The sequence below is a fragment of the Lissotriton vulgaris genome, chromosome 3_1 (assembly GCF_964263255.1).
Source record: "Lissotriton vulgaris chromosome 3_1, aLisVul1.2, whole genome shotgun sequence".
NCBI classification, from domain to species: Eukaryota; Metazoa; Chordata; class Amphibia; order Caudata; family Salamandridae; genus Lissotriton; species Lissotriton vulgaris.
Genome location: NC_141689.1, coordinates 626,608,625 through 626,621,188, shown reverse-complemented (window position 1 = coordinate 626,621,188; position 12,564 = coordinate 626,608,625). Strand labels below are relative to the sequence as shown.

The window sequence follows — 12,564 nt, the reverse complement described above, 5'->3', positions numbered from 1 at the left end:
GTGGTACTTTCATGCTTGGTTCATCCACCTCCTGGGGAAACCTTCCAAACCCAGACATTTCTGAAAACTAGACAACCGGGAGGGGCTAGCATTTTGTACCTTCTGTGGATCCCATGATGTTTTCTAATCCCCAATTCACTGCAGACCTCAGACATTGTCTAAAATTGTGCATTTTTCTTGAATAGTTGGGGGATCCTGGATGGTAGAAATTTTGTGAATCTTTGCCGATTCTGGAAGTTTGTCACCGAAAGGCAAGGAAATTGTGTGTTTTCCACCTAAGGTTGAGATGTGTAGGGTAATGTGGGTTAGAAAATATCATAGAATTCATGCGAAGCACACTGCTCTGGCCTCCACGGGTGTCTAACTTTCTGAAATGTCTGGGTTTGGTAGGTTTCCATAGATGCCGACTGAGCTAGGGCCCAAAATCCATAGCTATCCAAGATGTAAAAAAGGGTTTGGTTTTGAGTGGAGAAATGTGATCTTTCCGTGCTACAGTTTGGACCTTTTCCAGTCACTGGTGCTAGGCACACCTACACAAGTGAGGTTTCATTTTTATTGCAAGACTTAGGGGAAATGCTGGGTGGTAGGAAATATGTGGCTTCCCGCAGATTCTAGAACTATCCCTTACAGAATTGTTAGGAAAATGTGTATTTTTAGCCAAAGTATGAAGTTTGCAAGTGCTTCTGGGTAGGAAAATCTTGTATGAGCCATACTAGTAATGCACACTAGACTCCTCCAGGTGTCTGTTTTTCAGAAATGTATAGGTTTGGTAAGTTTTCGTAGGTGCTGGCTGGGATAGGGCCAAAAGACTACAGCCATATAAAATGCAAAAAGGGTTGATTTTGAATGGAAAAATGTTCTGTCCATATTGCTTTTTGGGCCCTCATGTCATGAGTGCTAGGCCCACCCACACAAGTGAGGTACCAATTTGATTTGGAGATGCTCGGTAATGCTGGGTGGTAGGAAATGTGGGTACCCCCACAGATTCCAGAACTTTTCCTCACAGAATTGTGAGGCAAATGTGTGTTTTTAACCACATTTTGAGGTTTGCGAATGCTTGTGAGAATCATACTAGTCATACCACCCTGGAACACCCCTGGGTGTCTAGTTATCAGAAATGTTTGGCAATGGAAGATTTCCTTGGGTGGCAGCTGATCTAAGGCCCAAATCCATAACTTTACATATTGTAAAATAAGAGTGGGGTTGTGTCTTATATTGTAAGTGCTATTCCCAGCCATACAAGTGGGGTACCATTTTTATTGAGGGATGTGTTGAAGCACTGAACAGTAGAACATTTGTTATTACCAGTTGGATTTCTCTTCATTTGTGACTTCCCAATATAAGCCAGTATGCACAAAAGAAGATATTGTGCGAAATAACCTCTGAATCACATGGTGGTAGAGGTAGCCCCAAATTCAGAGGTGACAAATAACCACTGTTCCTAAACTCAATATCTTGTGTACACTCGTGAAATACATAGGTTTCCTTTATACTTATTTTTCATCCTTTGTATTTTACATTAGGAATTGCTGTGTAATCGGTACACAATGAAAAAAATCATTGTACGGTGCAGGTCAGTTTATTGACTCGATATCGCATGCCTTTTAGGGAACCTACAAACCCTATATATTGCTGTGACCAGAAGAATCTGTCAGACGTAACAGAATATTGCTTTTGTAAATTGACAGCTCTGACAAGAAGTTACAGATGAAAATGTTGTCCCAAAACTGTTTTTCCTACTCCTTTTTTGTATTTTCTGAGGGCTCTGCACAAATAGCCCCTTAATGAATTCAGAATTTTGGCTACTATCCAAAAATGTAAAGCTTTCCAGGATCATCCATGGGCTTTACACCGGTTTCCACAACAAGTAGGTTAAAACCATAAAAACTAGGAAAAATGGACTACCTCTTAGAAAAACGCAAACACTATGGTACATCTTTTTTTTTTATAATCAATTTTTATTAAAAAAAATGTAACAGACAAATTCATTGGTTGCAGTTCAATAATCATCAGAAAAGCATGACAGTGTAGACAGTCGACAGAGAAAAGGCCGATCCATCGGGTTATATCGCGGCAGTCCATACAGTGAGCATAATTGCATATATAGTAAAAGGTAAGACCGGCAGATCATCAGGGTGCAAGCATATTAAATCAATTCCCCCACACTTTACTGAATAAGGCAGGGCACACCCGTGCTTCGAATAAGGCCTCCTCCTGGGTCCCACACCAGTCCACTTCTCTCCTCCAACCTTTTACAGTAGGCGCCTTCATCTGGGCTTTACACCGGTTTCCACAACAAGTAGGTTAAAACCATAAAAACTAGGAAAAATGGACTACCTCTTAGAAAAACGCAAACACTATGGTACATCTTTTTTTTTTTATAATCAATTTTTATTAAAAAAAATTTAACAGACAAATTCATTGGTTGCAGTTCAATAATCATCAGAAACGCATGACAGTGTAGACAGTCGACAGAGAAAAGGCCGATCCATCGGGTTATATCGCGGCAGTCCATACAGTGAGCATAATTGCATATATAGTAAAAGGTAAGACCGGCAGATCATCAGGGTGCAAGCATATTAAATCAATTCCCCCACACTTTACTGAATAAGGCAGGGCACACCCGTGCTTCGAATAAGGCCTCCTCCTGGGTCCCACACCAGTCCACTTCTCTCCTCCAACCTTTTACAGTAGGCGCCTTCATCTGGGCTTTACACCGGTTTCCACAACAAGTAGGTTAAAACCATAAAAACTAGGAAAAATGGACTACCTCTTAGAAAAACGCAAACACTATGGTACATCTTTTTTTTTTATAATCAATTTTTATTAAAAAAAATTTAACAGACAAATTCATTGGTTGCAGTTCAATAATCATCAGAAACGCATGACAGTGTAGACAGTCGACAGAGAAAAGGCCGATCCATCGGGTTATATCGCGGCAGTCCATACAGTGAGCATAATTGCATATATAGTAAAAGGTAAGACCGGCAGATCATCAGGGTGCAAGCATATTAAATCAATTCCCCCACACTTTACTGAATAAGGCAGGGCACACCCGTGCTTCGAATAAGGCCTCCTCCTGGGTCCCACACCAGTCCACTTCTCTCCTCCAACCTTTTACAGTAGGCGCCTTCATCTGGGACCAGTGTGCCGCTATATCTCTCTTGGCCACCGCCAAAGCTGTCCCCAACAGGCGTTTGTCCGCCCTAGAGCCATCCAAGCCATCAAACACCCCCAACAGCAAATATAGCGGGTCATGTGGAACTTCCCATCCCAGGGCCTGCGTGAGCTCCTGCTCCAACCCCCCAAAACGGTGCCAAAGCTGGACAGCTCCATACCATGTGGTAGAAATCGGCTGGGGCGGAGGCACACCGCGTACATGCTGGAGAGGTTTTCAACCGGATAGAGTAGAGGCACCCCCATAAAAGGAGTAACTTGAAGGTCAGGAAAAAGGGGGGAAGAGAAAGTACAAAGTAATATAATTTTTTCCCTCTTGACCTTTATTTCTTTATTCTTGGCTAGGATAAGCTCATGCTAAGGGCACAAAGAAGCACTGAAACATAACTCTGATACAGAATGAGACTCTTTTAAAAAAACATGTTTCCTTTATTTTTGTTATTTGTCTTTTCAGCTGAAAAACATTGCTTTATGAATTACGATCTGATTTCAACTATATACAATACTTTTTTTATTGTAAAATAAATTACATATTTGCATTTGATATGTGTTACCATTTAAATTTACATTCTATACATGAGTGGAAGAAGAAAAAAATTGTGAATTATATCAATATTCTTGCATTTAAAGGAAGACTCTGTTCTTCTATGAAGGCTGTACTCTTGGGATGAGATAATGTTTCAGTGCTTCTTTGAGCCCTTAGCATGAGCTTATCTTAGCCTAGAATAACGAAATGTAGGTCAAGAGGGAAGAACTTATATTAATTTGAGGTTTTCAACCGGGCCTGGAATAGACAAGTCGGGTTGATATAAGCCGCATGCAGGTAATAAAGTTGGACTAGACGCAGCTTGGAGGATGTGGTCAGGGTCTTAGGCGCCATAAGAGCATCTTTTCAGTCTGCCTCCTCTAGGGGGCCCTGAGAGCCCTAAGCCGATCTAGGGAAGCGGGACCATTGTTCACCAGGGTCTGATAAATACGGGACACTCCCCCCTCCCCATATCTCCCATCATCACCTGAGCCTCCAGCGTGCTGAACTCTAGAAGGGAGACAGGTGGCGAGACGTTGTGTGGAGGGCGTGTCTGAGTTGTATGTATTTATAGTGTTGGGAGTGTGTAAGGGCATGGTGCTGTTGCAGGTCCGCGAAGGAGCGAACGTGGTCTCCCAGCCAGACATCCCCGAGCACTGATATACCGATGAGGTCCCACCGGCGAAACCCCTGCAGAGACGAGACCTCCTGCATCCAGAACCCGTGCCAAAGTGGCATCTGCCGAGTAAGTTTCCAATCCCACCGCACGTAGCGAACAGCCGCACGCCAGGTCGAAAACACTGTCCTGGTGACCGAGGGCAGGGCCTGTGGCACTGGGCTACCATATAAAAACACCTGGATCCGCGGGAAGTCCGACGTGCTAAGTTCCACGCGGTATGCCGGGTCAGACCAGCCGCCCGCATACCAGTCGTGGATGACAATGAGCTTCGTGGCCAGGTAGTAGAGATGGAGATTGGTCACCCCATACCGCCATCAAAGGTGGAAATAAGACAATGCGCCAGAGATAAGCGTGATCTCGCCCCTCCCCAGAGAAACCTGGTGAGGACACCGTCCAGCATGCGGAACTAACTACCCGGGAGGTGGATAGTAGTGTTTTGCAGTATGTAAAGAAAACGGGGGAGGACCATCATTTTGAAGAGTGCACTCCTACCCAGGGGGTTAAGGGGGAGGGTCTGCCACCTCTTGAGATCCGCCCTCATCCGGACGACCAGAAGCGTAACATTCAAAGCCCATTCGATTTCTGGCAGAAGAGCTATCCAAACACCAAGGTATTTGACCGAGTGTCTCCTAAGGGGGATATCCGACTGCAAGTCATAGCAGTCTCTGGAGGGATGTAGGGGGACCAACGTTGATTTCGCCGGGTTGAGGCGGAGTCCAGAGACCCGCTCAAAAGCAACAAGAGCCGGCAGGCACCTGGGTCCCGAGCTACCCGGGTCTGCCAAATAGAGAAGCACATAGTCAGCATATACTGCTATCTTATCCACCTGGCTCGAACCCCAGGCCCATCCGCGAATAAGCGGGTCTTGTCAGATGAGGGCCGCCAGGGGTTCCATCGCCAGCGCAAATAAGAGGGGCGAGAGCGGACACCCCTGATGCGTACCCCATCGGATCGGGATTGCCTCAGAAAGCTCCCCATTAATGAGTACTCGGGATCTGGAATTAGTATATAACACTCTGATCAGATGGCGGAACGAGGGTCCGAAACCCATACTGTCCAGCACATCTTGCAGGTAATCCCAATTCACCGTATCAAACGCCTTCTCGAAGTCTAAGAAGAGCAATGCCAAGTACGGGGTTAAGCGCTCTCGGTGGGCCAGAGCCAGGTGGAGCCGATGAATGCAGTGGCGAGTACCCCTGGCAGGCATGAACCCACATTGGTCGGGTGAACAAGGTCCTGCAGGAGGGGTCGGAGTCTCTGAGCCAAGACGGTGGCGAAGAACTTGACCTCCGTATTGATCTGCGAGATCGGACGGGAGTCCGCACAGTTCAGGAAGGGCGGCTGCGTCTTCGGAATAACTACTATTGTGGCGACATCCGACACGGGCGGGAATGACCCTGTCTCCACGACATGGCGGAAAAGAGCGACCAAATGGGGGGCTAAAATATCCCGAAAGGCTGCATAGAACTCCTGCGGGTACCCATTGGGACCAGGCGTCTTCCCGGGGTGTAAGAGCGAGACAGCGTCCTGGATTTCCTCCAGGTTGAAGGGGCGGTCCAAGGCTTCTGCAGTCTCTTGAGGGAGACATGGCAGTTTGGTACCAGTCCCGTCCAACAAGGCAGCCAGCGAAGCGCCCGGGGAATGAACGGTGTAGAGGGACGTGTAGTAAGCAGCAAAGGTTTATGCGATGGCCGAGGATGTCACTTGAAGGGCCCCGGTGTCCGAGCGGACCTCCGGAATAATACGGTTGACTCTGGAATAGGACACAAGGTTGTGGAGGAGCTTGCCATTCTTGTCAACCCACCCATAAATACGGGCCACCAACGAACGCCAAACATTTTAGCAGATTCCAACGAGATCCGCCGGATCTCCTCGCGTATCATGGCAAGTTGCCGGGAGGCATCCCTCGCGTCATTGGTGAGTTGAGCTGCTTCAAGTTTTGCCGCCCGGGATTCCAGCTGAACAAGTTGGGTCGTCTGTTTCGATCGTTTCGCATGGACAAGTCATCTGGCCACCCCCCGGATAACGGCCTTGCTCGCCTCCCACATGGACACCGGCGAGGGACCGAGCCCGTATTGGTTGAAAAAAAATCACGCAACTCCTGACCAAGTGACTCCACCATCGCAGGGTCCTGCAAGAACCAGGTATTTAGCCGCCAAGTCGTTCTCGGGCCCGTCGAAGGGAATCCGAGACAGGGGGAGATGGGAGAGTGGTCCGAGATCAACCTGGGCAGTATTGCGGCCCCAGAAACTAGCTGGCAGTGTGTGGCCGGCATCAGAAGAAGGTTTATTCGGGAGTGAGTATGATGAGCTGCTGACGTGTGGGTGTATTGTTCCCTCCAAACCCGCCACACGTCACAAACACCAAGAGCTGAGGACCAGCCAGAAAGGAGCTTCGCCGAGGCAACACGGGCGTCGGATGGGGTCCCCGTTGTATCGCGCAGGGGCTGCAGAACGGCGTTAAAGTCCCCTCCCACCACCATAAGACCCTGCGGGAGAGAGGAGATCACTTGTGTAAGGTGGCGAAGTGTTGGAGGCAGAAGTGGGAGGGAATGTAAAGACATAGGAGGCTCAAGGAGCGCCCCTCAATGGTTTCCGCAAAGGCCACGTAGCGGCCCTGCGCATCAGTCTCAGCTGTAGTTAGGGTAAAGGGGAGTCCTTTCCTAAGTAAAATAGCCACTCCCCGGGGGCCCTGTGTAAAACCAGAGTGCCAGACCCTGTCAAACCCATAGCGAACTAGGAAATTGCATTGTGTACCCAGGAGTTGCGTCTCTTGGAGGAAGAGAATGTCCGGTGTGTGGCGGGGAGCAGCGTGGAGGACAGCCGTACGTTTAATTCGGTCCATGAGGCCATTCCAGGAGAGGATGTGGATAGGTCTAGTGAGAGTGTAGGTCATCTAAGGGAAGGGACTGCGGAGGGGCGGTTAACTACTTGGGACCCTACCCAACCGGAGGGAAAATCCCACCGGGACCTGAGCTCAGAAGCGGAGCCACGGAAGGTGGCAAGCTGCACTTCAACTGTAGAAACCAAGGAAGGAGGGAATTCAACCATCGACAGAAGCCCCCGATGGCAGCCCGTAGGCGTCCAAAAATAACAAACTGAGTGAAAATGTGATCTGTGTGTCAACTGTGAGTCAGCCAGGTATACATAAGTACCAAGAAGAACTGCAACCAGAGGGCCGTAGGCGGCTAAACAAAACAAACTGTTGAGGAACAACGGTCCCCTACCCCTCCCAACCCCCCAACTCCCCCCACCCTACACTTTTAAAGTGGAAGCATCTGTCGCCCAAAACCCCAATTACTAACACATCTTTTTTTTATATATATACAACAGTGCATGTTTGTGAAAGCCAGCAGGGAATATGGTGGTACAAGCACAGCATACATTTTGTTGATGCATTTTGTTGGGGGGAAAAACATATGCTTTCATGTGCAGCACTATTCTCACAAGTCTTTGCAAAAAAATAATTTAGCTATATGTGGGCTATTTTCTCGGTCCTCTTCAGGGCAATCAACAATCCTTAGTATCGTTAGAGTCTCCAGGATGTTGGAAGAAAATAGTGCAGATTTAGCTTGGATACCTTATGTGGAAAAAAGTTATGAAGACGAAAGTGCAAAAGTATAGGAAATAGCATAAAAAAGGGCATAGCATTCTGAGCGGAAAACGCTTCGAAGCCAAGGAGTTAAATGAATATTGCTTAAGTTCAGATCTTTTGAGTGTTGTCTGTTTTTCAACAAATTAGTTCTATGCAACAGAAGATAGTAAATCAAACTTCACATGAAAACAGTCTGCTCTTAACTTTTAATTTAAGAGCACAAACCATTCAAAAGAATGCAAATGTTTTTGTAACGAATAGTTAAAACAGGCAGTATAGGAACAGTGATGTTTTGGAGCTAGTGATGGAAATGAATACAAGAAAGCTGCTTTGGTCGAAAGTGTCTTGCAAAAAAATAGAAACTCATACTTCGTAGAGAGATGGCAATAATATTTCAAGAGTTTCAATGCAACTTCAAGTGAATGCCTTCATGCCTGTTCAATTATATTTTTATTCCTTGAATAGCCTAACCTTTTGCCAACTAATAGGAGTTAATGGAATTGTAGGTTAAAGCTGCCTTCAGAAGAATGTAACGCCTTGTGCTGAACTGTATGTGGTTGGACCTGTCCTTCTCAGATTCCACATTATGTTAAAAGGAATGAGAACTCTGTTATTAATTTAAAATATATCTGTTATTAAATTAAAATAACCGATGTTAACTTTGAGTTGTTTCTCTTCAACAGATGATACAGCGAGAGGCTGATGTGAGGAGCAAGGTCACAGCTGTGGCCCTCACAGACTCTGTTCACAACGTGTGGCACCAAGAAGCGTGCAAAGCCATTCGCGAATGGATGCGCGAGGTGAGCCAAATAAATGCTGCTGTTGCTGATACACACTGTTACCGTCTTATTGTTTTGTGTTGCTTCAGACATCTATTCTTCATCTGAGCCTTTTTTGGTCCTGCGGGGCCGGGCCACCGCCTCACAATAGAGGTATGATTGACAAGAGTGCCTGGAGATTATTGGCATGCATGTGGGTCCATTTGCATACCCAGAGCACTTTCAAAAAATTTTTTTTGGTTGCTTTAAGCAACTTGGAAAGGTTGGATGACAACCTATAAATAACTGGTGTATTTTGTTTGTTTTTTAGCCTTTTAACGTTAGCCCATGTCTCATTCCAACATCTAACAATAACATCGCTTTACCTTTTTTTCCTCAGTGACTTTTGTAACATAAATTAATATGTTCGAACCTAAACTAACTATAACACCACTTTAATCTTTATTTTTTTCAGTCAATTTGTGAATGCTTTTTGATCATATTCTAAATTGGACAAACGGCCAACCCTACGGCACAACAGAGGATTTCCTTCAGGGCACTGCCTGGGCATAAATCCATCGTTTTTTTGCTCAGCATGCCATTCCAGTTTGGACCCAGCCATCTGCAAATCAGTCTTGGACCCGGCGCCCAATGGGAACAGTCCAGCCCGAACTGCCAGGCCAGGTCCTCCCTGGACTGGATACAAGCATCCTAGGACCGGTTTCGGGCTTTCAGCCAGGATAGCTTGACTCCAGTAGCATGAAGAGCTCGGGACACACTTCTAGGCATACCCGTCCCACTCGGGGTGACAAATGCAAAAAGAACAATTGTCCAGCATTCCGTCCATCAATTGTTTCTTTTGCATATGTTGCCCTAAGTGGGAAGGGTATGCCCAGACGTGGGTCCAGTGCTCACTATACGACTGGATTCAAGCTAGCCTTTCTGATGAAGGGTGATGCCCTGAAACCGGTCCCAGGATGATTTGTGTCCCGTCCAGGAAGGACCTGGCTTGGCATTTCGGGCTAAACTGTTTCCACAAGGAACAGGGTCAAGACTGATTTGCATATGGCTGGGTCCAAACTGGGGAGGTGTGGTGAGCAAAAGAATGATGGATTAAACTCAGATCCTTGTGACTTGGTGTGAATGTTTGCATTGTCCAGCATTCCGTCCATCAATTGTTTCTTTTGCATATATCAACTCTAGCTGTGCACAGGTTTTGATACCTGTGCCACATACTTCAGCCCCATTGTACTGTGGTACGGCAGAACCTTCCTTTGTGAAACATTCAGGGTAGCATGAGGAGGAAGCTTGCAACATCAGTACCATGCTACCTTACAGGATAAAATACGGGGTACTGCAGTAGCACCGCTGTACCTGTGACTTAAATTTTCTTATAAATTGTAATAAGCTGGGGGGGCCCTTCCGAGTTCTCTCCTTCTCCACACAAGTGTGAGGGCGTCCGGGAGGGGTCAAGGTAACCCCTACCTCCTTCTGCCCATTTTCTTGAGCTGTTGAGGCTGTCCAATCAGATCACAAGGTATTGTCATTCAGTCCCAGGTACCACTTTCACCTTGAGAACAACAACAACAACAACTCCACATCCCTGATCGATAACCTCGCCAACCTCCGACTGAAGCAACTCGTCACAACGCCCACCCACTCCGCCGGCCACACGCTCAACCCAGTCTTCCTCTCAAGCCCGTACGTCTCCATCAGCCACAACACCGAACTCCTCTGGACCGACCACCGCTGCATCCACTTCGCCTTCCAGAAACCCACCACACACCACCGCACCCAATGGATCCCCCGCCGCTGCTGGAGCAAAATCACCGAAAACCAACTACACGTAAACCTCGATCTCGCCCACCCACCGAACCCTCCAACACCGACAACAGCCTCAGAAGCTGGATCGAGGACTGCTCCAGCACCCTCGCCCGCTGAAGAAACCCCCCACAGAGACACCAGCAAGAGGGCCAGCTGGTTCACCCCAGAACTCCTAGCCTCCAAGCAAGCCTGCTGGAAACTAGAGGAGAAATGGCACTGTGAATAAACTCCGGACAGCCACGCTGCACATAAGGACGCAATCCGCAACCACCACCATCTTATCAGGGCTGCCAAGAGGACCTCCTTCAAAGACCGCCTCGACAGCAACGCACACAATAGCAAGGAGCTCTTCAAACATCATGAAGGAACTCTCCAACCACAGCTTCAACACCTACATCCTGCCGTCGCAAGCCCTGTGACTCCCTCGTCAACTTCTTCCACCGCAAGATAGCAGACATCCACGACAGCTTCAACACCCAGACAGCCCCAACAGACAGCAACACAACAGACCCTCTGTACACCATTGACCACGACCCCCTGCTAGCCTGGGCCAGCGTGAGCATCGATGACACCATCAAAACCATGCACTCAATCCACTCCGGTTCTCCGTCGGACCCATTCCCGCACCACGTCTTCTCCAGAGCAAGCAGCACCATCGCACCCCACCTGCGCAACGTCATCAATCTCTCCCTTGAGGCCGCGACCTTCCCAGAGATCTGGAAACATGCCAAGATCAACGCACTACTCAAAAAATCTAAGGCAGACCCAAGAGACCTCAAGACCTTCCGGCCCATCTCTCTGCTCCCCTTCCCCGCCAAGGTCCTCGAGAAAACCGCCAACAGACGGCTAACCCGATACCTTGAAGAAAACAGAATCCTGGACCCTTTCCAGCCAGGGTTCCGCAGCAACCACAGCACTGAGACTGCCCTCATCGCCGCCACCGACGACATCAGGACTCTGCTGGACAACGGCGAGACCGTAGCACTCATCCTACTAGACCTCTCTACCGCCTTCGACACAGTCTGCCACTGCACACTACGTGCACGCCTCCACGCCGCAGGGATCCGAGACAAGGCTCTGGATTGGACCACCTCCTTCCTCTCCGGCAGAACCCAGAGTGTCCACCTCCCCTATTCTGTTCCAAAGCCTCCAAGATCATCTGCGGCGTACCCCAGGGATCCTCCCTCAGCCCGCCGCTGTTCAACATTTACATGGCCCGCTCGCACACGTAGACCAACAGCACAACCTCAACATAATCTCCTACGCCAACGACACGCAGCTTATCCTCTCCCTCACCAAGCACCCCATCACAGCCAAAGCCAACCTCCACGAAGGAATGAAGGCCGTCGCCGACTGGATGAAGTCAAGCCGCCTGAAGCTGAACCCGGACAAGACGGAGGTCCTCATCCTCGGCTCCAAACCTTTAGCCTGGGACGACTCCTGGTGGCCAACGTCACTGGGGGCAGCCCGACACCCACCAACCACACACGCAACCTGGGAAACGTCCTCGACTCAATATTCTCAATGACCAAGCAAGTCAACGCCGTCTCCTCCTCCTGCTTCAACACCCTCCGTATGCTCCGCAAGATCTACAGATGGATCCCGACAGATACAAGAAATACAGTCACCCATGTCCTCGTCAGCAGCAGACTCGACTACGGAAACCCCCTCTATGCGGGAGCCCCGACCAAGCTCATCAAATGACTACAACGCATCCAAAACGCCTCAGCACGACTGATCCTCAACTTACCATGCCACGGCCACATCACCCCCCACCTGATAAACCTGCACTGGCTCCCCATCAACAAGAGGATATCCTTCAAACTCCTCACCCACGCACACAAGGCACCCCACAAGACTGGCCCAGCCTAATTCAACAGACGGCCCTCCTTCTACATCCCCAACCACCCAGCTACTCTCCACCGACCTCTCACTCTCCACCGTCTCACGCATCTGAAGAACTACCACCTGTGAGAGATCCTTCTCCCACCTCACCGCCAAGACAT

At 48.4% G+C, this 12,564-nt stretch overlaps 1 protein-coding gene across 2 annotated transcripts in view; it reads left to right on the top strand.

The window, feature by feature from the left end:
* ARB2A (ARB2 cotranscriptional regulator A) overlaps window positions 1–12,564 on the top strand; it is a 1,549,567-nt gene that overhangs the window by 1,061,167 nt on the left and 475,836 nt on the right. For both annotated transcript variants that reach the window (XM_086960917.1, XM_086960918.1), the window contains exon 10: window positions 8,660–8,776. In XM_086960917.1, the coding sequence (XP_086817043.1) occupies window positions 8,660–8,776 (117 nt within the window). The remainder of the gene's footprint in view (window positions 1–8,659; window positions 8,777–12,564) is intronic.